Source organism: Mastigoproctus giganteus, chromosome 8 (genome assembly GCF_048544385.1).
Source record: "Mastigoproctus giganteus isolate SK-2022 chromosome 8, ASM4854438v1, whole genome shotgun sequence".
NCBI classification, from domain to species: Eukaryota; Metazoa; Arthropoda; class Arachnida; order Uropygi; family Thelyphonidae; genus Mastigoproctus; species Mastigoproctus giganteus.
In genome coordinates this window covers 115052740-115076141 of record NC_143582.1, presented here as the reverse complement: position 1 = coordinate 115076141, position 23402 = coordinate 115052740, and the positions used below count along the sequence as shown (strand labels likewise).

At 37.7% G+C, this 23402-nt stretch overlaps 1 protein-coding gene across 7 annotated transcripts in view; it reads left to right on the top strand.

Moving 5' to 3' along the window:
* ash1 (histone-lysine N-methyltransferase ash1) overlaps positions 1-23402 on the top strand; it is a 1128611-nt gene that overhangs the window by 1081950 nt on the left and 23259 nt on the right. Inside the window, exon 29 of one of the 7 annotated variants that reach the window (XM_090378883.1) lies at positions 17283-17319. The exons of the other annotated variants lie outside the window; for them this stretch is intronic. Coding sequence (XP_090235009.1) covers positions 17283-17303 — 21 coding nt within the window. The 3' untranslated portion in view covers positions 17304-17319. The remainder of the gene's footprint in view (positions 1-17282; positions 17320-23402) is intronic. 7 annotated transcript variants of the gene reach the window in all.

Sequence of the window (23402 nt, the reverse complement as noted above, 5' to 3'; positions counted from 1 at the left end):
CGGCCAAATAGCTTTGGCAAGAGACCAGAATGCTCGGCTACCATTAAGGCAAGAAGCAAGTTTTCTACTCTTAGCTTGTTCAAAATTTAGTTTGGACTGTTTATTAACTGCTTTACAATTGTTGCAAGCTTTGGTGTAGGCAGGAAATGAATCTGAAGATTTGGAAACAAGCTAATTGCAATATGAAATGTTCTTCTCTTGAACAGCCTTAGCACATTTATTGGAAAACCAAGGTTTAGATAAAGGACGAGATTTTAAAGTGGAGTGTGGAATAAAGGATTCCATTCCTACAAAAATAAGTTCACTGACACGATCTGAGCAAATGTTGACATCAGAAGTTTTGAAGACCAAAGAAAAGAAATCTCACAGGTCATCCCATTTTGCATTCTTGTAATGCGAAACAATACAAGTTTGAGAATAGCCATGAGAGATAAAAGCTGCATTGGAGAAGAGACAATCACCAAGTTTTGATCTGATGTGCCTAAAGGACCACTCACTTCGACCGTGTACTTAGAAGGGTTGTTTGTGAGAAAAAGATCAAGCTTGTTGGCTGCATGGTTAGGATTGTCCGGTATTCTTGTAGGTAAATGAACAATCTGTGCAAGGTCATTAGTAATTGCAAAAGCCCCAGCATTTCGACCAGCTGGGTCGGTGTGACTAGAAAATGGAAGCCAGCTGGAGTTGTGAACATTAAAATCACCAAGGAAAATTACCTCACTGTTAGGAAAGGTGGACTGGAGAAAGTCAAGTTGCAAAGAGAGGAAGTCAAAGAGCTCCAATTGATTAGTGGAGTTGGGAGAACGGTGGATACAACAGATGAATTTGACACAATGAGGTAGAAAGATTTTAAGCCAGAGAAGATCGAAACAAGGAGATTCCAAGTTACCAAATCTGTGACAGGGAATATTGGAATGGACATATGCACAAGTACCACCTTTGAGGCGAAAGGAATCATACAGCGAATAATTTGGGCTACTGAGATGAGCAGTAGTCGAATCAACCGATAACTGAGATTCTGTCAGAAAAAGTACGAGGTTTGGCAGACTTCAAGTGGAAATAGACGTCGTTGAGATTAGAATTGAGACCACGTATATTTGTGAAATGAACTAGGAAGTGTTTGAGAGGTTTAGATCTTTTCACAGATAAGCTTATCCTATTAGTTTGACAATTCATGGTGTATTCGATAGTAAGAAAAGGTGTGGGGGACATGCTGTATGAAGTAATGTAATTTTTGGATATGATGTACACATGGTAGGAATATACCCAGATCCTTGACATAATGTGGCCTCCACAACACCCCCCCCCCCCCCTGCATACACACTACTCAGACTACTCCAGTAGGCTGGTACTTCTATTCTGGTAGAATAGAAGTACCAAGATTATACCCTAGCTTATCCGGAAGCCTGCTAAAGAGTTACTAATAGGTTCAGTCCGGTGTACTAACTAGTGGCCGGCCTGTGAATACTGTTTTCGAGCTGAACCCTCGAAATGTAAGGAAGATTGGATCTCACCATGGTGTTCATTCTAACCTCAAAAGTCATCAGTCATACTGCATGATGGAAGAGGTGGGGAAGGGTTGACCGGAACTTAGCTCTGGAGACTAAACATGGATTCCACCACTTCAAGCCTCCAATAAGCAAAGTGGTGGTATTGCACCGGTTGAAGAGAGTCATCTACCACCTAGTTTTTGCCTGGTAACACAGAGGGGCAGCATTGCTCCATGTGGTGTGGGTGACACACCTCGACCCCTGCTTATATTGGTTCATACCTGGATGGTCACCCACAGTGTGCATGTGCATGAAGGTTATACCCAGGATTACTAACAGTCCCAACATCGTGAAGGTGCAAGCACAAGATTTGGCTTTCACAGACCGTCCGGATTTCACCGAAATTAGGTCTACTTGACTCGAATATCACTTCATCAGCATTTTAGACTCCCAGGTAGCCAGTACAGCTTGTCTGGCATATCTGAGAGAATGTCTGTGACATTCTCAATGACCAGAATTGTTAATGACAGTAATGGCAGTGTACTACTGCAACAAGATAAAGAAAATTTGGGCAGATGGGCTGAGAAGTGGCAACTGAAGTTTTACATTGACGAATGCAAGGTACTCCATATGGGTAGAAATAACCCCAGAGGAACATACCAAGGTGGCTAAGGAACTAAACAAAGCCTTAGCCATAATTATGAGAGCATCCTTGGAGTCACGGGAAGTCCGTATGGACTGGAGATGTGCTAATGTATCCCCAATTCACAAAGGGGGATCTAAGGGTGAGACGGCACCTCCGTAGCCATGTGGGTAGGAGCAGCAGTGCGTAGCACACGCTTCTTGATTAGACCGGGGTTCGAGCCCGTTCCCACCAAATACGGAGGATGCGGAAAGGTCAGTGAATGATCACCACGTATCCCCGGAGTAATATGGCCTTAGTTGCTAATGCTCCTAAAAACCAAATAACAAACAAGGGTGAGACAAGTAATTACAGACCGGTTAAACTTCTGTTTACGGTAAAATAATGGAGTCACTAATGTTAACGATGCATTGCAGGATCGCCTAGACAAGACTGCAGCATTAATTCAGAGACAGTATGTGTTTGTTAAGGGAAAGTTTTTTCTGACAAATTTGATTGGATACTATGATGTGCTTACAGAGGAACTGGATGCAAAAAATAATTTTGATATCATATACTTGAATTTCAGGAAAGCTTTTGACATTGTTGCACATGGAAGATTACTGTACAAATTGGAGCAGTATGGTATTAAGAGTAAGTTGCTACAACGGATGAAATGTTGGTTGAGTGACAGATGGCAGAATGCTATTCGCTGGACACTGCTCTTCGTAGGCTAATGTTATTAGTGGAATCGAACAGGGTTCGGTGTTGGGCCCACTGTTGTTTTGTTTATTTATCAATGATATTGATGAAAGTATATATCAGGCTTAGTGCTGAAGTTTGCGAATGATACAGCATTGTTAATGACAGTAATGGCAGTGTGCTACTGCAACAAGAACAAGAAAATTTGGGCATATGGGCTGAGAAGTGGCAACTGAAGTTTTACATAGACAAATGCAAGATACTCCCTATGGGTAGAAATAACCCCAGAGGAATGTACCAACTGTGTGGTATGGAACTTAGGGTGGCAGAAAATGAAAAAGACCTGGGAGTGATTGTGCAGTCAGATATGAAGTTTTCTGAGCAATGCAGACAGGCTGGCAGAGTAGGTCATGGGGTTTTGTCAATGATATAGAGGAATTATGCTAGCAGGGAAAAGGAAGTGATTGTTCCTCTGTATAAGGCAATGGTCAGGCCACGCCTTGAGTACTGCATACAAGTGTGAAGGCCTCGTTTTAGGAAGGATGTAGATTTGCTTGAGTGTGTACAGAGAAGGGCAACAAAATTGGTGAGGGGAATGAAGGGATCCTCTTACCAAGAAAGGCTTAAATTCTGCAAATTGCAGTGGCTGGAGACTAGACACCTGCAAGGTGATCTGATTGAGGTGTATAATGCCTTGAATGGGTTGAGCACACTGAATTCTGATGGGATTCTTCCGCCTGCTTAGATTATGAACCTGAGGGAGCATAAATTCAATTTGAGGAAAGACAGTTGTAGAATAGATGTGCAGAAATTTGCCTTTAGCCAGCATGTGGTTAATTGCTGGAACAAACTTCAATCTGTCATTGTGAAATTTGATATCTTAAATAAATTCAACTAGGAACTGGACAAAGCTTTAGATGGAATGGGTGTGTGAAATTGTGTTTTTTTTTTGCTAATGCTGCATAAGCTCATGTGCTTACTTTCTTGCATCACATCCTCTATTAGTATTAACCACCTGCTGGCTAAACGCAAGTTTCCACACATCTTTTCTACAACTGTCTTTCCTCAATTTGAATTTATGTCCCCTGAGGTTCGTAACCTGAGCAAGTGGAAGAATCCCATCAGAATTCAGTGTGCTCAACCCATTCAGGGCTCTATACACCTCAATCAGATCACATCACAGATACCTAGTCTCCAGTCGCTGCAATTTACAGAACTTAAGCCTTAAAAGGACTCCTTCGTTCCCCTCCCCAATCTTGTTGCCCTTCTCTGTAAACGCTCAAGCAGCTCTACATCCTTTTTAAAATGAGGCCTCAAGACCTGTATGCAGTACTCAAGGCGTGGCCTGACCATTGCCTTATATATAGGGATAATCACCTCCTTTTCCCTGCTAGCAGAATTCCTGTATATCATTGACAGTAATCATGACCTACTCTGGCAGCCTGTCTGCATTGCTCCGAAAATTTCATATCTTACTTCACAATTACCCCAGGTCCTTTTTATTCTCTACCACTGAGTGTAGTACCACATGGTTGATATGTTAATGTGGGGTTACTTCGTACTTTGCATTTTTCAATGTTAAACTTCAGTAGCCACTTCTCAGCCAATCTGCCCAAATTTTCTAGATCCTGTTACAGTAGCACACTGCCATTAACAACACTGTCATTATCAACCCTGCCAACCATTGTATATCATCTGCAAACTTCAAAACTAAGCCTGATATATACCTTCATCAGTATCATTGATAAATGTAGAAAACCGGCCCAACACCGAACCTTGGAGGAATCCTCTAATAGCATTAGTCCACAATGAGCAGCATCCATTAATTACCATTCTCTGTCTTCAGCCACTCAACCACCATTTTATCCATTGTAGCAACCTATCCTTAATACCATACTGCTCCAGTTTGTAGTCGTTTTCCATGTTCAAGAGTGTCAAAAGCTTTCCTGAAATCCAAGTATATTATATTAAAATTATTTTTTACATCCAGTTCATTTGTAATCACATCATAGTATCCAATCAAATTTGTCATACAGACGACTTTCACTTAACAAACCCATGCAGTGTCTGAATTATTACTGCAGCCTTCTCTAGATGAACCTGCATTTCAACTTTTTAACCAGTGACTCCATTGTTTTCCCCAGCACAGAAGTTAAACTACCTGGTCTGTAATTACTCCTGTCACCCTTAGATTCCCCCTTTGTGAATTGGGGATACATTAACACATCTCCAGTCCGTATGGACTTCCCCTGAGTCCAAGGATGCTCTCATAATTATGGCTAAATGTTTGTTCGGTGCCTTTCTTATGTTTAACTCCAACAATTTCTCCTCCACTTTGCTCTCAGTTATTACAAAATCATTAAGCATCCTGTTACAGTTTGATAAACCTCTGGCATTTTCCTCCCTTAATAACTCCTGATGTGTGAACGTAGATGCAAAATACTCATTTTCAGATTATCAACTATTTGAACAGGATCATCAACAGTCGAACCATCAACGTTAAGTTGACCAATATGACAGAAGTCCTTGCTGTTTTTCTTAGCATCCTTTGCCAAAGATTTCTCGTAATCTGCCATAGGCTTCTCTTTCACCTAATAATTTATATGCATCCCATGAATTTTTCTTCTCTGCCACGCGTCTCATTAGTTCGTCTGACTTCCATTTAGGCCTGAACCCTAAACAGTATTTCTTAGTTGGTATGAAAAGCCTAGTAACTTCCACGATTAGTTCTTGAATGCTTCCCACTTAGAATTTACTTGGTAAGATACAGCCTATTGCCTTCCATCTTGGAGATATCATATATTGATGTGCAACCTTTTGTTCATAGCATGGGCAAAACATACCTCTTATCCCAACAAAACATACTGCAAATTCTCCCTGACTTGAGAACCCACTATGCATAGTACACGCCAGCCTATATGGACAAATCTAAAACTGATACTCATGTTGCGGTAGCGGCTATACTGCAGGGCTCTGTGCTGTCCACATAGCCTTAAATTTCGCATTCTCGATAAACATATTGCACAGAGTTATTTATACAGATTCCATTAGTGCTATGCAGAATAATAAAAACATGATAACCCCTTACTCATACAGATTTTGAATACCATGACCAAGTTAAATAAGAATAATCAAGTTCTCTTTTGTTGGATTCCTGGTAATGTTGGAATTGCTGGAAATTAGCATGCTGACATAGCTGCCTAAATTGCTACAGATTCTATTGATCAGTCCTTTGATATACCGATCTCAGATTACAAATTTATTTAAAGAAGCAATGTCTTGAATAATGGCAATACATCTGGCAAAGTCAAGTTGGTAACAAGCTACTTGACTTTGACTACTACTTCACTATATAAAGAAAAATCTCAAACCATGGAAATCCAGTGTACATGACTATTCATTATTATTATTATTATTATTATTATTAGCTATGTGGTGCAAGGAAGCCTGAGGCTTATGCTGCACCAGCCAAAAAAAAAAATTCCCTAGTTAACCTGAGAGAAAGAGAGAGACAAAAGTAGAAGGGAATCACCAGGAAAGAGAAGAATGATGATATCCAGCTCAGGACCCTGGGTGTGCCAAGCCCATACTCACCAGATTTGAGCCCCTGGGGGAATCATAGTCGGACTAGCCCGACTATGAATAGGCTACACAAGCCTAACACATCTTTATATGCTTACAGTGCACAAACTGCAAAACCCAGTTCACTGTCCAACAGGCGCCTCCGTAGCCAGGTGGGCAGGAGCGGCAGTGCGTAGCACACGCTTCCTGATTAGACCGGGGTTCAAGCCCGTGACCACCAATTACGGAGGATGCGGAAAGGTCAGGGAATGACCACCACATACCCTCGGAGCAATATGGCCTTAGTTGCTAATGCTCCTAAAAACCAAATAACAACAACTGTCCAACATGTATTCCCTGATTGCCCCAAATGCAATAGTACTGACAAGCTATGTTTACCTCATTTCCCACGACAAACACTTCTTTCAGTATTGCTGACCACCAAGCAGGTATGCCACAAATGGTCAAAATTTTTAATTTCCTCAAATGGATACAACAGTATAATGCAGTGTAAACTTGAATGACATTTATACGGATGAAACTATGTTCGGTCAACCCTCTTGATTTTCATAGTTTTTTATTGCACAGTCAGGTATTTACTACCAAAATTTTAGATTGCATGGCAAGTTTCACTGTCTGCACGATTTTTGTTTACGAAGCTTGAAAAATTAGAATGAAGAGCAGATTTTGAAAATTTATTTATGTTTTTTAAATGATTGAAGATTTCATTGAAAGAGAAATAACATTTCACCATAATAACGTAGAATCCCACAAAATTCCAGCTGTCAGTTTATTGCAAATGCAATAAGATTGAGTTTACTACCAGTTTATAATTAGATGCACTAACGGAAAAGCCCCAATAAACTGAAAAGTGCAGGTTGTTTTATGGTTGTGACCTCCAGAAATGTGCTTTAGAAAAATATCACAAAGGCATTCAAAACTGATTCTTATAACCAAACTTAGCAATGAACGATGGTGTGTTTGTCCGGTTATTTTTGAAACAACTTCGTCATTTGGGACCCCCTTCATCTGTCATCCTACATTAACTGTTCAAACAGACAGAATCTTTTTATGGTTTGCGCAATGTAAAGTGTTTTAATCTCTAAGCATTGCTTTTGCCGATTTAATATTTGTTGTCTATATGAAGTGCGTGTTTAATTAATACCTAAAATGAAGAAAGCTATAACAAAAAAATTTTAAATTTAGAGGAAAAATTAAAAATCGTTAAGGAGTTAGAAAATGGCGAAAAGGTTGTGACATTGGCCAAGAAATACAACATAAATAAATATAGCATTTTATGAATTAGGGAAAATGCTGAGAAAATTAAAAATTTCAGTTGTCTGTTCCACATAATTGGCTACAAAAAAACACTACAAAAGTGAGAGATCCATTAATATAGAAAACTGAAAAATTACTTTTTTTCTAGATAGAAGATCTTAATCAAAAAAGAATTCCTCTTAGTTCAGATATTATTCGTGCTGAAGCTCTCCAAATTTTTAATTGCTTACAAGAAGAAGCTGGCGCCTCCGTAGCCAGGTGGGAAGGGAAGGAGCAACAGTGCGTAGCACACGCTTCTTGATTAGACCGGGGTTCGAGCCCATCACCACCAAATGCAGAGGATGCGGAAAGGTCAGGGAATGACCACTGCATATTCCCGGAGCAATATGGCCTTAGTTGCTAATGCTCCTAAAAACCGAAACAACAACAAACAAGAAGAAGCCGGTCCATCCAGTTCAGGCCAGTAAGGGTTGGTTTTGTCTAAAAATATATATAAATTCATACACCAACCATTGAATAAAATTTAATATGACTACAATCTTTACACAAAAATATTTACAATAAACTTCCTGCAAAAAATATTTGCAGGAAGTCATATCACTGTTGAAGAAGGGAGCTGACGCTCCCGAAAGCTTCAGGTTTTTAGCGCTTTTAATGTTTTATATTTTAGCAAATTTTATTGTAAACGATCTTTTATTACAGTTTTTAGCATTCCGTAATAGTTTATTGTAAATATTTTTGTGTAAAGATTGTAGTCATATTAAATTTTATTCAATGGTCGGTGTATGAATTTATATATATTTTTAGACATGAGTTTTCCCGACCTCAGAGGCCTCTTTCAGGATAAGGGTTGGTTTAAAAAACTTAAGTCTTCACAATCTAAAATTAATGGGCAAAGCAGCCAGTGCAAATACAGAAACTGCTTCTTTGTATCTGAAAACTTTAAAGGATATTATTGCGACTGAGGGCTATCTAGTAAGTCACGTGTTTAATTCTGGTGAGACCGGCTTATTTTGGAAGCGTATGCCAAGCCGAACATTAATTTCAAAAGAAGAGAAAATTACCCCATGTTTCAAAACTGCAAAAGATAGGTTAACACTTTTGTTATGCGGAAATGCAGAGGGCGACTTTAAGTATAAACAGCTTCTAATTTATATGTCAGAAAATCCTCGTGCTTTAAAAGGAATATCAAAAGCTCCTTACCAGTTCATTGGAAATCAAGCAAAAAGCCTGGATGACAGCTAAAATCTTTTGAGGATTGGTTTTTAAATTGATTTTGTATCGAAACAAATAGATATTGCCTGAAGAAGAACACATTGCATTCAAAATCTTGCTTATTCTTGACAGTGCTCCCAGTCATCCTGCACATTTGTCTGATCTGCACCCAAATGTGAAAATTACATTTCTTCCAGCAAATACAAGTTTGTTAATTCAGCTGATGGATCAAGGTGTTTTTTGCTGCCTTTAAACTTTATTACCTAAAACGTTCTCTTTTATAATTGGTAGAAGCTACTGATGGAATAGGTAGTCTTTCAATTTGAGATTATTGGTGAAATTATAACATTCTTCATGCTGTTAAATATATTGAATTCGCATGGGGTAAAGTTAAGAACTCAACAATGAATGCAGTGTGGAAAAAGCTAAGGCCACAAAGCTGCACTAAAGAAGCCATGATTGAAATGATTGGATATCACAGAAGTCCTTGAATCTAATAGAGAACGATTATCAGTGGTCGATATTTTTTCGCAATGTGAAGAAGAAGAAAACAAAAATAATAAAAATTAAGATCTTCTTTGTGTCAAATTTTTGTCTCCATTTCTTATTCAAAAGAGCATAGAGGCTGCAGTTCAGAGATCTACTGGTTGAAACAACCCAGAAGCAACAGTCAGAAAAGTTAAAGCTTTTCTGACTAAAAATTTGACCGTGAAGAGACTAGATGAGTTTTTAAGATTTAAAAATTGCTAAAAGAAATTAAACGTACAGGACTGTCTTTGTTACTACCCTAAGAGGTCAGTCACTTAACACAAGGAACACAACCCAGCAACTACACTAGTACAAAGATATCACTACATTGGTCTTTGTCAAGTTGATGTTTAATCCTCTCCCAAGTACAGCAGAGGCTACGCTTCCTTTCTGAATCAGAATTTAATGTCACTTCTCAACAATCTGTTTTTGTCTCCTCACAGGTCCGTTCTTGGATCCCTGTTTTAGAATATCATCCTTAATGATTAACTAATCAAACAATTTCCAAATTATTTATCTTTGGTATGTGCCAATGATTTTCTTTTGCTCTTTTTTGGGAACTCTGGGCTTTCCTTGGAAAATCATGCTAACAATATTCTTCGCAAACTTCAAAATTGATCTGTTTTGAATAAATTAAACATTTTAACACTTCCTTGAAAGGTTCCCTTTCTCTTACTTGCTCTCCTCTTGTAAAACTTAATGGCTGTTCCATTCCTTTGGTCACAACTTATAAATTCCTTGGATTTTATAAGTTTTACTTTTCTTCCCCAGATTTCTTGTTTTTCTCTCTCTCTCTGACAAAGTTAGAAAATTTTCTTTTCAAATAGCTAGAATCTCTAAAGTTGAGTGGGGTTTAAATAATAAAATGTTAAAAACTTTTTATCATGCTAGCTTCCTTCCAATAGTTACTTATGCTGCTGGAGCTGGTTCCATCGAGCTTGGCTCCTCACAGTACAATCCAAACTTCAATCTCTTCAGCTTATCTTTCTTCTCGTAATTCTAAATGTATGTAGAACCATGTCAACCCTAGCTCTTCAGGTACTTTCTGGCATTTTTAGTCTACCAAAGATTTTGTTTTATTTTATATCTTGTTTTATTTTATAGTGGAATTTTGGCCGCTTGGCTGGTGTTTGAGTGTGATTGTTTCAATATGGAATTACCCAGCCCCATAGGCCTTTTTGAAGACATAGAAATTACAATTTTCATTTGAAACAATTTTTTAGTATCTAAGGGTATTTTATTATTTTTATATATGGTGATTGATGGAAGCAAAAAGGTGCTTCCGTGATTACTGGTGACTTTCTTCATTACTTGTTACTTTCATCATTGCTTTTATTTATTTTTTTCATTACTGGTGACTTCTATTGTTGCTTTTTTGAGGTTCTTTGTCAAGGTGAAGTTTTCCATTAAGAGGACTGGGCCTTTGTTTCCAGGTCATAGGAATGATGTAAGCAACAAAGTATGGAACAACAGCAGTACATTGATGAAGACTTTTGTGCAGTGCTCACATGTGAGCACTACACAAGATCTGATGGTCACAGAGAGATTGCTGCTCTCAGTGACTATCAGTGAGAATGCAAGGTAAGAACTTTGCTGCAGAAACTCATCACATTCCCAAATCTTCTGTTAAAATTGATTGATATCATCTCAAGAAATATGAGACAAATCAATTTTTTTTCAATTATGTTAGGAAAAAGATTTCTTTAAATTTTGATGACTTAAAAATTGACACTTTCTTCTTTACAAAAGCTGAAAAACATCACTTCTACCAGTTTCTCCTTCAAAAATGGCAATCTCACTGGTCCCTCACTCTTTACCCCCCCCCCCCCTATCTTTTCTCAGACTAACTATCTCAAAACATTTTCTGAAATGGTTCTGTAGTAACCTTTTTTTTCCCAGTTTTCTTCTTACTGGACATGATTCTTTGAATTCTGACTCTTTTTTTTTTTTTTTTGGCCTTTGAAAGCACATACTTTTCTTCTGTCTTTTATACAATGATTTTTGTATTTTATGGGGATATGCTTGTAATTTTCAATTACAAGCATATTGGGGATATGCTTGTAATTTTCAATTACAAGCATATCCCCAGGTCAAGAAATGCTTTTTCCACACTATTCAAAATTAAACTTTGCAATTTATAGCTTCTTAAAATGAGTTGTTGTTGTTGGAATGGGGTTTAATGGCCCAAGGGCTACTATGGCCAAATTGTGCCTTAAAATGAGTTACCTTCTATTCTCTCACTAATTTAATCTACTGCACTTGCTTACTGAATCTATTTTAATCTGTTAAAAATCATCTCATCTTAGAAAATTATTAATATCTCTGTTTTAGGTATGGCATTTGTTTAACTGTAGTTATATTCTGAAACTATGATTTTATGTACAATACCTTGCTATTTGAGTATCAAGTTTGTTTCCTAATTTCTGTTAAATTTATATTTATTCCTCTGTTTAAACTTTTACTGTTAAGTTGTTAAAATACTTCTAATAATCATCTTGTAACTTTAATGCATTGTTTTTGCACATATCCTCCTGATAAGTCTCAGGAACTCGACTTCTCTCTCTCTCTCCCCGCTCCACACTTTTTTTATTATTATTATTTTATTTATTTATTTTTATTATTATTTATTTTTTATTTTATTTATTTATTTTTATTATTATTTATTTTTTATTTTATTTATTTATTTTTATTTTTTTGCTGGTACCCTTGGTCTGCCACACCATCATATTAAAAATGTACAGACTTCCTGTCTGAAAAAGTTAAAAATACTCAGAGCTTTATCCGCCCAAACGTGGGGTCCAGATCGTATCTCCCTGCTTCGGTTGTACAAGGCATTAATCAGAACCCGTCTCGATTATGGTTCTGCCAGAAAGAGTGCATTACGCTGGCTTGATCCTATTCAACACAGTGCTTTGAGAATTGCAATTGGTGCATTCAGAACGTCGCCAGCACATAGTCTCTACATTGATGCTAATGAGCCCCCATTAACTTTACGCAGGAAAACATTGCTACTGAAATATGCTGTCAAGATACAAAGTTGTGCCTCTCATCCCGTTCAGTCATACCTTTTAAACCCACCATTAGAAAACCTATACAGAAACAAACCCAGCATAGTCAAACCAGCTGGTCTTCGCCTTCTTGAACTGGCACAGGTTTGGAATATTTCCATCCTTTCCGTACAGCAGATACCAACCTTTACTCAACCACCATGGGCTCCTCCTCCTCTTCCAACATGTGACACTTACCTCTGCCAATGGAGAAAGAATATTTTGCAAGCAACAAATGTCAAACAAATTCATGATGTTCACATTGAAAGATATATTAATTTCTACCAAATTTATACAGATGGCTCTAAATCTAATTCACATGTTGGAGCAGCTGCAGTGTTTCCAAATACAGTTGTATCAGTATCCCTTCCATCAGAATTTATTATCTTTTCTGCTGAATTATATGCAATAAAACTAGCTTTAGAAAATCTCTATTCTGACTGTTCTTTAAAATCTGTTATTTATACTGATTCCCTCAGCTCAATCACGTCAATATGTAATTCAGCAGATAAAGTTCACCCTATTCTAGATGAAATCAGAAGCTTGTTATTACAAATCAAAAAACGCCACCAACTGGTCACTTTTTGTTGGATTCCAGCCCATTCCGGTATTTTAGGCGATGAACTGGCCGATAAAGCTGCAAAAAATCCAACTACCTTAGATTTAACCAATATCCCCGTTCCAGCATCAGATTATGCACTAACCGTTCATGCTGCTTGCCTATCACAATGGACAGCACTCTCAGACTAATAATAAACTCTTTCAGTTTAAACAAGATCCGAAAATTTGGCGCTCCAGTGTCTACATCAAGACGAGAAGAAGTAGTCCTTTCAAGGGCAAGAATAGGTCATACTCATCTGACACATCTTTATTTACTCACAGGAGGCAATCCACCACAGTGTACACATTGCTCTAACAATTTGACTGTTAGACATATTCTCATTGGCTGCCCCTACTGTAAACAACACAGAGCTTCATCCTCGATCTCACTGATAAATCTTCGTAAACCAATAACTCTTGAAAATCTCATTGGTGATAAGGCAAATATTTCTGAATTTTTTGATTTCCTTAAGCAAACTGGACTTTTTAATAATTTCTGATTTCAGATTTTCTTTTGATTTTATGGAAATTCCTCATCTCTTAAAATAATAAGTGAATAGGCACATTATAGCCATAGCAGCTTATGTGCCATTAAGCCTCCATAGCAACAACAACGTTTATGGCAGAGTTGTACTGATGCTCCTGATGCTGCCTCCATAAGTCATCTACTTACATAATCAGTGAATGTGTAATTAATTTCAGATTTCTATAATCCTTCCTTAGAATTATAAGTATTGTATCTGTAAACAATTGAGTTTCTTAGTTCCTTCCAAACATATGTATATGCACAGTTTATGTTTATAAACTTAGTCAAATAAAAATATAATAATAAAAATAATAAAATTCACTTCTGAATTCACCCCAGCCACATTGGGATCTTGAAAAATGATTTGGCAGACACTGCAGCCAAATCATCAAGGACCCTTTATAATTCTTGCCTGTTAGTCCCCCTTTACAGGTTACAGCAAGTAATACAAAAAAAAACTGGTTACAAAAAACTGCAAACAAGTTATGCAAGATTAAGTCTGTAATTGAACATTGGCAGTGTACTTCTAGAAGAACAACTTCATCTTTCAGATGATGTTCTTGCTCAGCTCCACATAGGACACAGTCATGTGACACTCGTTTCTGCTGAGGGCTGATGTCCTATGTCCGTTCACTGTGACATCATTTTAACCTTGACACATATGATTATCAAATGTCTGGATTTTTTTAAATGCTTGCTTTCTATGTTTTAGCACTTTTAACCATCTGGCTGTGCCCTATATACTCAGTCATTTTTTATCTAACAAAGTCAGTATGTCTAAAAGACAAATCATTCACTCATTCACCTTTGTCAAGTATGATATCTACTCATATTACATGGCATGGTTGCTGTACGTTTTCTGAGACCATCTAACATAATAAATGAAAAATATTAATAACAGTGATGTTTTGGTAGCCTTTAGTCCTCCATAGTAGCTTAGCTGGCATAGTACATTGCCATCTGTTACTATTTTGGAGAGGTCTAGGTTTGGTTTCTTTTGAAACTCGAGAAATATCTAAAAGACTTCTACTTCTGACTAAAGGCTTAGTCAGAAGTAGAAGGGAATGAAGCATTGAGTTATTCCAGGTGTTTCCTGCACAACATGTAAATATCAGCCCATCAACATACACTTCTACAGAAAAAACACAAAACTGCAGATATACGTGATAAGCTCCATAATTATTTAAATTTAAATTGTATCAGTAACTCCACATAATTTTATAAATACATCTAAAGGTGGGATTAGTCCCATTCTGTTACATAATGAGATTTGCTGACTGTTCCCGGTGAGGAGAGGAAATGAAAGATTACTCAATTATTCATGCCATAAATGAATTATGGCAAGGTGGAACTCAGTCCTTCTTGATCACTCACGTTTAGTGCTCCTGTCATGCTGCTGATATCAAAAGCAGATTTTATCAGAGATTGGGTGTGTGAGTGTCAGCATTTTGACACTTTCAGAATACTTGCCATGGGTATCCCATCACTTCTGCATCACCATTTTGTCCTGATTGCAAGTGGAAAAATGTTACTTTCTTAAGATCATGTGACATGCGGACACTATAGAAAAAGATTCAAAAATATAAGGTAGAAAAATATGTGACACATTCTGAATCATGGAAACAGATATCAGCAGCATATCTTTCAGTTTTATGCCTTATTATTGAAAAGCAAAATCAAAAACAATACAAATGGAAGTTTCAGTTCCTTCTTGACATAGGATCATTTCTACTGAACTAAAATCTTCATAGGCTGCTGTAGCACTACAAATAATTTAGATCAAGATGGCTTGAAATCATAGATTCTGACACAGATTTTAGCAAATCTCCTAAACCAGTCAAGTCTGAGTAGATTCAGATATATAATGATGAAATGGATATTTAATTATATTGTGGTACAATGAGATAACATTATCTAGAAGAGGACATGAAAGTAGCATGCCCAGTTTTCCCTAAGAAGGAGAGATCACAGTATGAAATGCACAATTGTCAGAATATAACAAGCAGACAGATGAAATTAGCAGTTCCAAAAGGAATAATGCAACACTGAAATTGTAGAACTATAAAAGGAAATGGGTAAAAGATATGATCTGTCATCTTAAGCCAGTAGCAATTTGACTGCAAGAGACTCATCAAACTCTGCAATTTACTTTGGTATTCTGAAATGTAATATCTGTCGAAGCATTCCTACAAGTGCAATTAACACTTCAGACTTATTTTGAGATTGTAACCGTGCAAATAGCTTTTTTGAATAATCATCATCATAGCATCCAACTATCTGCTATCAAATATCCCTGTTCAAGGTTGCATTTAGTATTATAATGGCCGAGCGAGGCAAGGAAGTGAGATTTTTCTGCATATGCCAAGGAAAAAAATCCATCATCATACCTTTCCCGCTTTGCCAAATGTGCCTGATCAATTCCACTTTGAGCTTTATCAGATTATCCATCTTGATCACTTTTGCAGGCATTGCATTCCAGTGATCCAAAACATGCTGCCTGAAGCTAAACTTCATAAGATCCAGCATTCTTTTACTTCACAAAATTTTGTTTGTGACCCCTAGTTCTCTCTTTTTTTCCAGAGAAAATATATCTCCCTCGTTCATTTTACTGATTTCATTTTACTCTTCAGGGCCTTATACACCTCTATCAGGCCTTCCCCACCCCCAAAAAAAATGTCTAGTTGCCAAGGTTTGTAGGCTGCACTTTTAAACTGTTCTTCATATGGACATCGATTAGTACCCCCTCACCTATCTAGTTTCCTTTCTCCGAACCCTTTCTAGAAGTTCTGTTTTTCTTCAAGTTGACCTCCAGGCCTGAACATAATATTCTAATTGCAGCCTCACCATATTATACGAAATAGAGTAAAAAAATATGTGGAGGTCCTAAAGTTTCGAAACTTTATTAGACAGTTGGACGGACAAATGCTAATAATTTATTGTAATTTTTCCTTGTAGAGGATCTGCGATCTCATTATGGATTTAAAATATACTTTGTGGGTTTTTTGAAAAGAGTAGTATAGGCTTTTTTTTTTTGGAAATTTTAAAGGAATATTAAATTTTAAGTATATTATATATTTTATTTTAACACAGAAGAATACTCTTACCTGGGGTTTTCTTCAGGGACGGCTGCATCCGGGAGAGGTGTAATTCAGGTTTTGAAATTGCAATTATATGGAAGGAGGACGAAGGAAAAAGTAGCTTTTTCCTTTTCAAGCAATTCTTACAGACCTTTCTAGTCATTTAAATGCTCTTGATTTAAAACTACAAGGGTATAAGACATATGCTACTTTGAGAATCCATTTACTTCTATGGCCGAAAACTACAATCCCAACATGAAATTATTGATCTTCAAGCTGAAACATGGTTCAAGAATAAGTATATGGACTGCGAAATTAAACTACTTTGAATTCTACAAGGCTCCCCCCCATCTGAAGATTTTCCACTAATAAAAGAAAATGCCAAATTTTTTAAAAAGAAACAGAATAACAGATGAGCATCTTCATTCCATATTGAGAACTGGTGTCAGAAATTTTCAAAAAAATTTTGAACAATTATCTAAAAATATCCAGCCTCAATCATCTCATTAAATGTTAAGTTTTGTTCAGTAAATGTCAATGTGTATTGAACTTAATAAAATTTTTGAATATTTTCAATGTTAGGTGTATCATTATATTTATTTTTTCACCTTAATATTGAAAAGCACTGATCCTTTTCAGGTTGTAAATTTACTAAAGTGAGCATTTAAAAGCAAAAGTAAGTCATACTTTTATAATTTTAATGAAATCTAAAAAGAAATCACTAACAGATTTGTTGCACATAAAAGCATTGGGAATTTGCATTTTTTATATATATCCTGAAAATAAAAAATGGTAACAAGAAAATAGAAACTTCCTTTTACATGTAACAAGATATGGAAAATGTAACACTAATTTTTCTCGAATCATCAGTGTGGCCCACGAAACAAATCTAACTTTGAATATGGCCCCTGTATGGGAAAAGATTGGACACCACTTTATAAACCACCCTTAGAGTGTCTAGAACTTGAATTGCATACCCTAATTATTGGCATTAACCACTGTGCCAATCTTTGTATCATCAATAAACTTGTGACAAAAACCTTAGAAAACCCACATTGATATCCTTGATAAATATTAAAAAAAGAGTGAGGGGACAGAAAAACAACCCCAGTGGTACACTGTTGTTGTTGTTATTTGGTTTTTAGGAGCATTAGCAACTAAGGCCATATTGCTCCGGGAATATGCGGTGGTCATTCCCTGACCTTTCCGCATCCTCCGTATTTGGTGGTGACGGGCTCGAACCCCGGTCTAATCAAGAAGCGTGTGCTACGCACTGCTGCTCCTTCCCACCTGGCTACGGAGGCGCATGGTGGTACCCTGCTTTATAACATTAGTTCATGATGGGCAGTGGCCATTTATAACTGCTCTGCCACTTAACCATCTCTTTACCCATAGTACTAATTTGCCTTTATTAGTTTATCTGTACAAAGTCATCAATAGTTTTGCCATTTATATTCAGGGGGCAAATGTGATTTATCAGTTTCCTTATAGTGTTAACATACCCAGAGAATTCCTTACTACGTTTCTTTGCATTCTTCGCTGAAAACCTTTTCATAATCTGCCTTAGCTTGCCTAACCCCCTACAATAAATGATACAAGGAAACAAACTTATACAGCATCAGGGGTGGGGAGGGGACTTCCCATACCCACATCACCCATTCATTCCTTCTAATAATTTTTCTAATTCTTCATTAAATAAACTCTTGATCTGGTTATCAGCAGTGATCATTTGTGTATTAAGAATTTGCAGATAAAGGAACCACTAGATGGCAGTGATCATAGTTTACTGATGTGGGATTTACTTAAAGATATAATTACCATCAGGGGTAAAGGAAAGGGTTTTTGCTTCTGTAAAGGTAACTATAGTGGTCTCAGACAGTTTTTAAATTCTGTACAGTGAGACCAACTGATCATGATGTTACCAACAGCAAATTCTAAGTGGGAAGCATTCAAGGAATTAATCTTGGAAGCTACTAGTCTTTTCATACATATTAAAAAATATTGTTCAAGATTTAGGCCGAAATGGTTGTCAAATGAGACTTGTGGCACAGAAGAAAAATACATGGGATGCACATAAATTATCAGACGACACAGAAGCCTATGGCAGATATACGCTAGTCTGTAATCAAGTCACAAAGGAGATTAGGCAAGCAAAGGCAGATTATTAGAAATCTTTGGCAAAGGATGCTAAGAAAAACAGCAAGGATTTCTGTACCTATATAAACTCTAAAAGGAAGGGGATGAATCAGATTGGTACACTTAATATTAATGGTTCGACTGTTGATGATTTTGCTCAGATAGCAAACAAACTGAATGAGTATTTTGCATCTATATTCACACATGAGGAGCTATTAAGGAAGGAAAATGCCAGAAGTTTATCAAATTGTAACAGGATGCTTATGATTTTGTAATAACTGAGAGCAAAGTGGAGGAAAAATTGTTGGAATTGAACATAAAAAATGTACCTGGGGTAGATGGGATCTATCCAGTTATATTAAAGGAAGCAGCAAAGGAAGTAAGCAAATCCTTAACCATAATTATGAAAGCTTCCTTGTACTCAGGGGACGTCTCCATAGACTGGAGATGTGCAGATATATCCCCAATTTACAAAGGGGATCAAAGGTGACATGAGTAATTACAGACTTGTTAGTTTAACTTCTGTGCCAGGGAAAATAATGGAAATACTGATTAAAGAAGCACATCAGGATCATCTAGACAAGACTTCAGTTATAGTTTGGATACAGTATCAGTTTGTTTAAGGGAAGTCTTGTCTGACCGACTTGATTGGATACTATGATGTGGTCCCAAAGGAACTGGATGCAAAAAATAATTTTGATATCATATAATTGAATTTTAGGAAATCTTTTGATACTGTTGCACATGGAAGACTACTGTACAAATTGGAGCAGTATGGCATTAAGGGCAAGTTGCTGCAATGGATAAAAGGATGGTTGAGTGGTAATCAATTTACACTGCTCTTCATGGACTAATGTCCATGAAGTGGAGTTGGGCCCAGTGTTGTTTTCTTTATTTATCAATGATACTGATGAAGGTATATCAGGGTTAATGTCTAAGTTTGCAGACGATATAAAGTTTGGCAGAGTTGTTAATGACAGTAATGATAGTATACTGCTGCAACAGTTTCTAGAAAAGTTCAGCAGATGGGCTGAGAGGTGACAACTGAAGTTTAAAATTGACAAATGTAAAGTACTGCTTATGGGTAGCAGTAACCATAGAGTAACATACCAACTGTGTAGTACTATACTCAGGGTGGTAAAGAATGAGAAAGATCCTGGTGTAATTGTGCAATCAAATATGAAGTTTTTTGAGCAGTACAGACATGTTGCAAGAGTAGATCATGGTGTCAGTGATATAAGAAATTTTGCTAGCAGAGATAAGGAGGTCATTGTACCCTTGTATAAGGAAATGATCAGGCCACACCTTGAGTACTGCATACATTTCTGGAGGCCCTATTTTAGGAAGGATGTAGAGCTGCTGAAACGAGTGCAGAAAAGTACAGTGAGATTGGTGAGTGGAACCAAAGGTTGCTGTTACCAAGAAAGCCTTAAGTTCTGCAAATTGCAGCATCTGGAAACTAGGCATGGTGATTTGATTGAGGTGTATAAGGCCTTGATTGGTTTGAGCAAGCTCAATGCTGATGGGATTCTTCCTCTTGCACAGATTACTCACCTGAGGGGGCATAAATTCAAATTGAGGAAGTCTGCTGACGAGGCTACTAGAGACGGTCGTGTTCCAAGCCGCTAAGTGGATTTTTCTTATTTATTGATTTGAAATTATTGTTTTTCTAAAACTTTTGATTTAAATTTAGTAGTATAACATTATCTTGTGATTTTTTGATTAACTTGGTGTATTTATTCTTTACTCGGCCTTGTAATTGCATAAAAGTATCGGTAAAGGTTTCCACATGTTTCAACTCCGTTACCGTTCGTAATTTTCCCGCCATTGTGATACGATAGTTGTATGCTGTACTAGATAGCGTTAGTTGAACTTCGTTAGCAGTTAAATTGTACGTTTAAATAAATACATATAACGACTTAGATTACAAACGTAATATAATTAATTATATTTAACATAATTAATTATAATTAATTAATAAATTAATAGAATCATGACTCAGACCAGAGCAGCAAAGCAAAAGGCTCAAGCTAATGGAAGCGCTGTGGCCCAGAGCAGAACTGAGGGGGGCAGTTGTCCTCTGACTCACAGCCTTATAAAATGCACTGTTTGCTTGATGTTTGCAGAGCAATCGGGTACGGGACATGATACTGCCAAGGGGGATGTCTTTGTGTGTGCGCGATGCAAGGAGTGTATCGATATCAGGCAACAACTCGGCGTTCTTGTGGGCCTATATGAGAGCTTGAAGGACAGGGTGGATGCCCTCGAAGAAACTAAATTGAGGGGCCCATCAAGCTCTCAGCTGCCCACATCAACGCCAGAGCTTGCACTTGGGCATCGCGTGACACAGAGACAACCCCCAAGGCAGAATGCGCTGGTCCCGAAGGAACTAGTAGTTGTTGGTGACTCTATTGTCAGGGAAACGGGGAACATGCTTTGTAAAAAAGATAGGTGGAACAGGACCAGGGTATGTCTGCCAGGGGCAAAGGTTGATGACATTGTAGAGCGAATATCATCTTTTAAGGGCACAAAAGGTGATATAGTTGTACACGTTGGCACTAATAATATTAAGAGTAGGAGACCGGCAGAATTACTTAACAAGTACAGGTCACTGTTGAACAAAAGCTGAGAATTAGGGTTGAATTTGAAAGTGTCTGCAATTCTGCCCAGACACGATAGGAGGGAGTATATGATGAGAGCCTTGTCGATCAATTCGGCCCTGGAAAGACTGTGCAAGGCTCAAGGGGTAGAATTTTTTTCAGCCTGGACTGTACTTGTTAACAGGAGAGATTGCTTCTACAGGGATGGGATACACTTAAATAGAAAGGGTGCAAGAATATTTGCTGATGCTATCGAGGCAGTGTTAGGTGGGTCGGAAAACTGCTAGCTTGGGGGGAGACAAAGACCAATAGATTGACAGTAGCCACTAGCAGAGGTGAAAGAGATTCTTGCACTGCTTCTATTAGAATGAGCAGAAGCCTGAAAAACAAGATGCATGGTATTTCAGAGACTGCTGGGAGCCATTGCGGTACAAGTAAACACATGGGTTGTGTTAGGGTAGCTAAGAATAGAAACAGGTGCAGGTATACTTGCGTGTACACCAATGCTAGGAGTTTAGTAAATAAATTTGATGAATTTCAGGTATTGCTCAAAACATCAAAGGCAGATATTGTTGGGATATCAGAGACGTGGTGTCACACAGATATAAGGGATGCAGAACTGCAATTTGGGGAGTACGACGTCTACAGAAAGGATAGACAGGATAGGAAGGGGGGAGGGGTTATGCTATTAGTTAAGAAACACATAAAAACCAAGGAAGTGAAGCCAGTCGACATCGCTGGACAGTGCAGTGTTGAGTCAGTTTGGTGTGACATAAGCATTGGGAGATCAAAATTGAGAGTAGGAGTGTGCTATAGGCCTAATGACTCTGATGAGTATAATAAGGAACTGTACAGGGAAATAGAGTGGGCCAGTAAATCAGAGAGTCTTATAATGGGAGATTTTAATTTCCAGGATATTGACTGGAATTTGGGGGCTGGTTACTCACACACTAGCAGGGCTTTTGTGGATTTATTGGATGATTGTTTTCTACATCAGCATGTTCGGGAGGCAACTAGAGGGAGTAATACTCTTGATTTGATTATCAGCAGTGATTCTTCATGCATTAAGAATCTGCAGATAAATGAACCACTAGGTGGCAGTGATCACAGTGTGCTGAAGTGGGATTTACTCAAAGAGGTAACTACCATTAGGGGTAAAGGGAAGGGTTATTGCTTCCGTAAAGGCGACTACGATGGACTGAGACAGTATTTAAATTCTATACAGTGGGACCAACTGATGATGTTACCAACAGCAAATTCAAAATGGGAAGCATTCAAAGAACGTATCTTGGAAGCCACTAGGCTTTACATACCAACTAAGAAATATTGTTCAAGGTTTAGGCCAAAATGGATGTCAGATGAACTAATGAGGCATATGGCAGAGAAGAAAAATGCATGGGATACTTACAAATTAACACATGACACAGAAGCCTATGATAGATACAAGTTGATATGCAACCAAGTTACAAAGGAGGTTAGGCAGGCGAAGGCAGATTACGAGAAATCCTTGGCAAGGGATGCAAAGAAAAACAGCAAAGAGTTCTTTACTTATGTAAACTCTAAAAGGAAGGGGATGAATCAGATTGGTCCACTTGATATTGATGGGTCAACTGTTGAAGATCCTGCTCAGGTAGCTAACAAACTAAATGAATATTTTGCATCGACATTCACACATGAGGAGTTATTCAGCAAGGGGAATGCCAGAGGTGTATTCAACTCTAGCAGTAAGCTACAGAATCTTGAAATAACTGGGAGTAAAGTGGAGGAGAAACTGTTGAAGATAAACACAAGAAAGGCACCCGGGGTGGATGGGATCTATCCAGTTATATTAAAGGAGGCAGCAAAGGAAGTAAGCAAACCCTTAGCCATAATTATGAGAGCTTCCTTGGACTCAGGGGAGGTACCCATAGACTGGAAATGTGCAAATGTGACCCCAATTCACAAAGGAGGATCAAAGGCTGACACAAGTAATTATAGACCTGTGAGCTTAACTTCTGTTCCAGGAAAATTAATGGAGGCACTG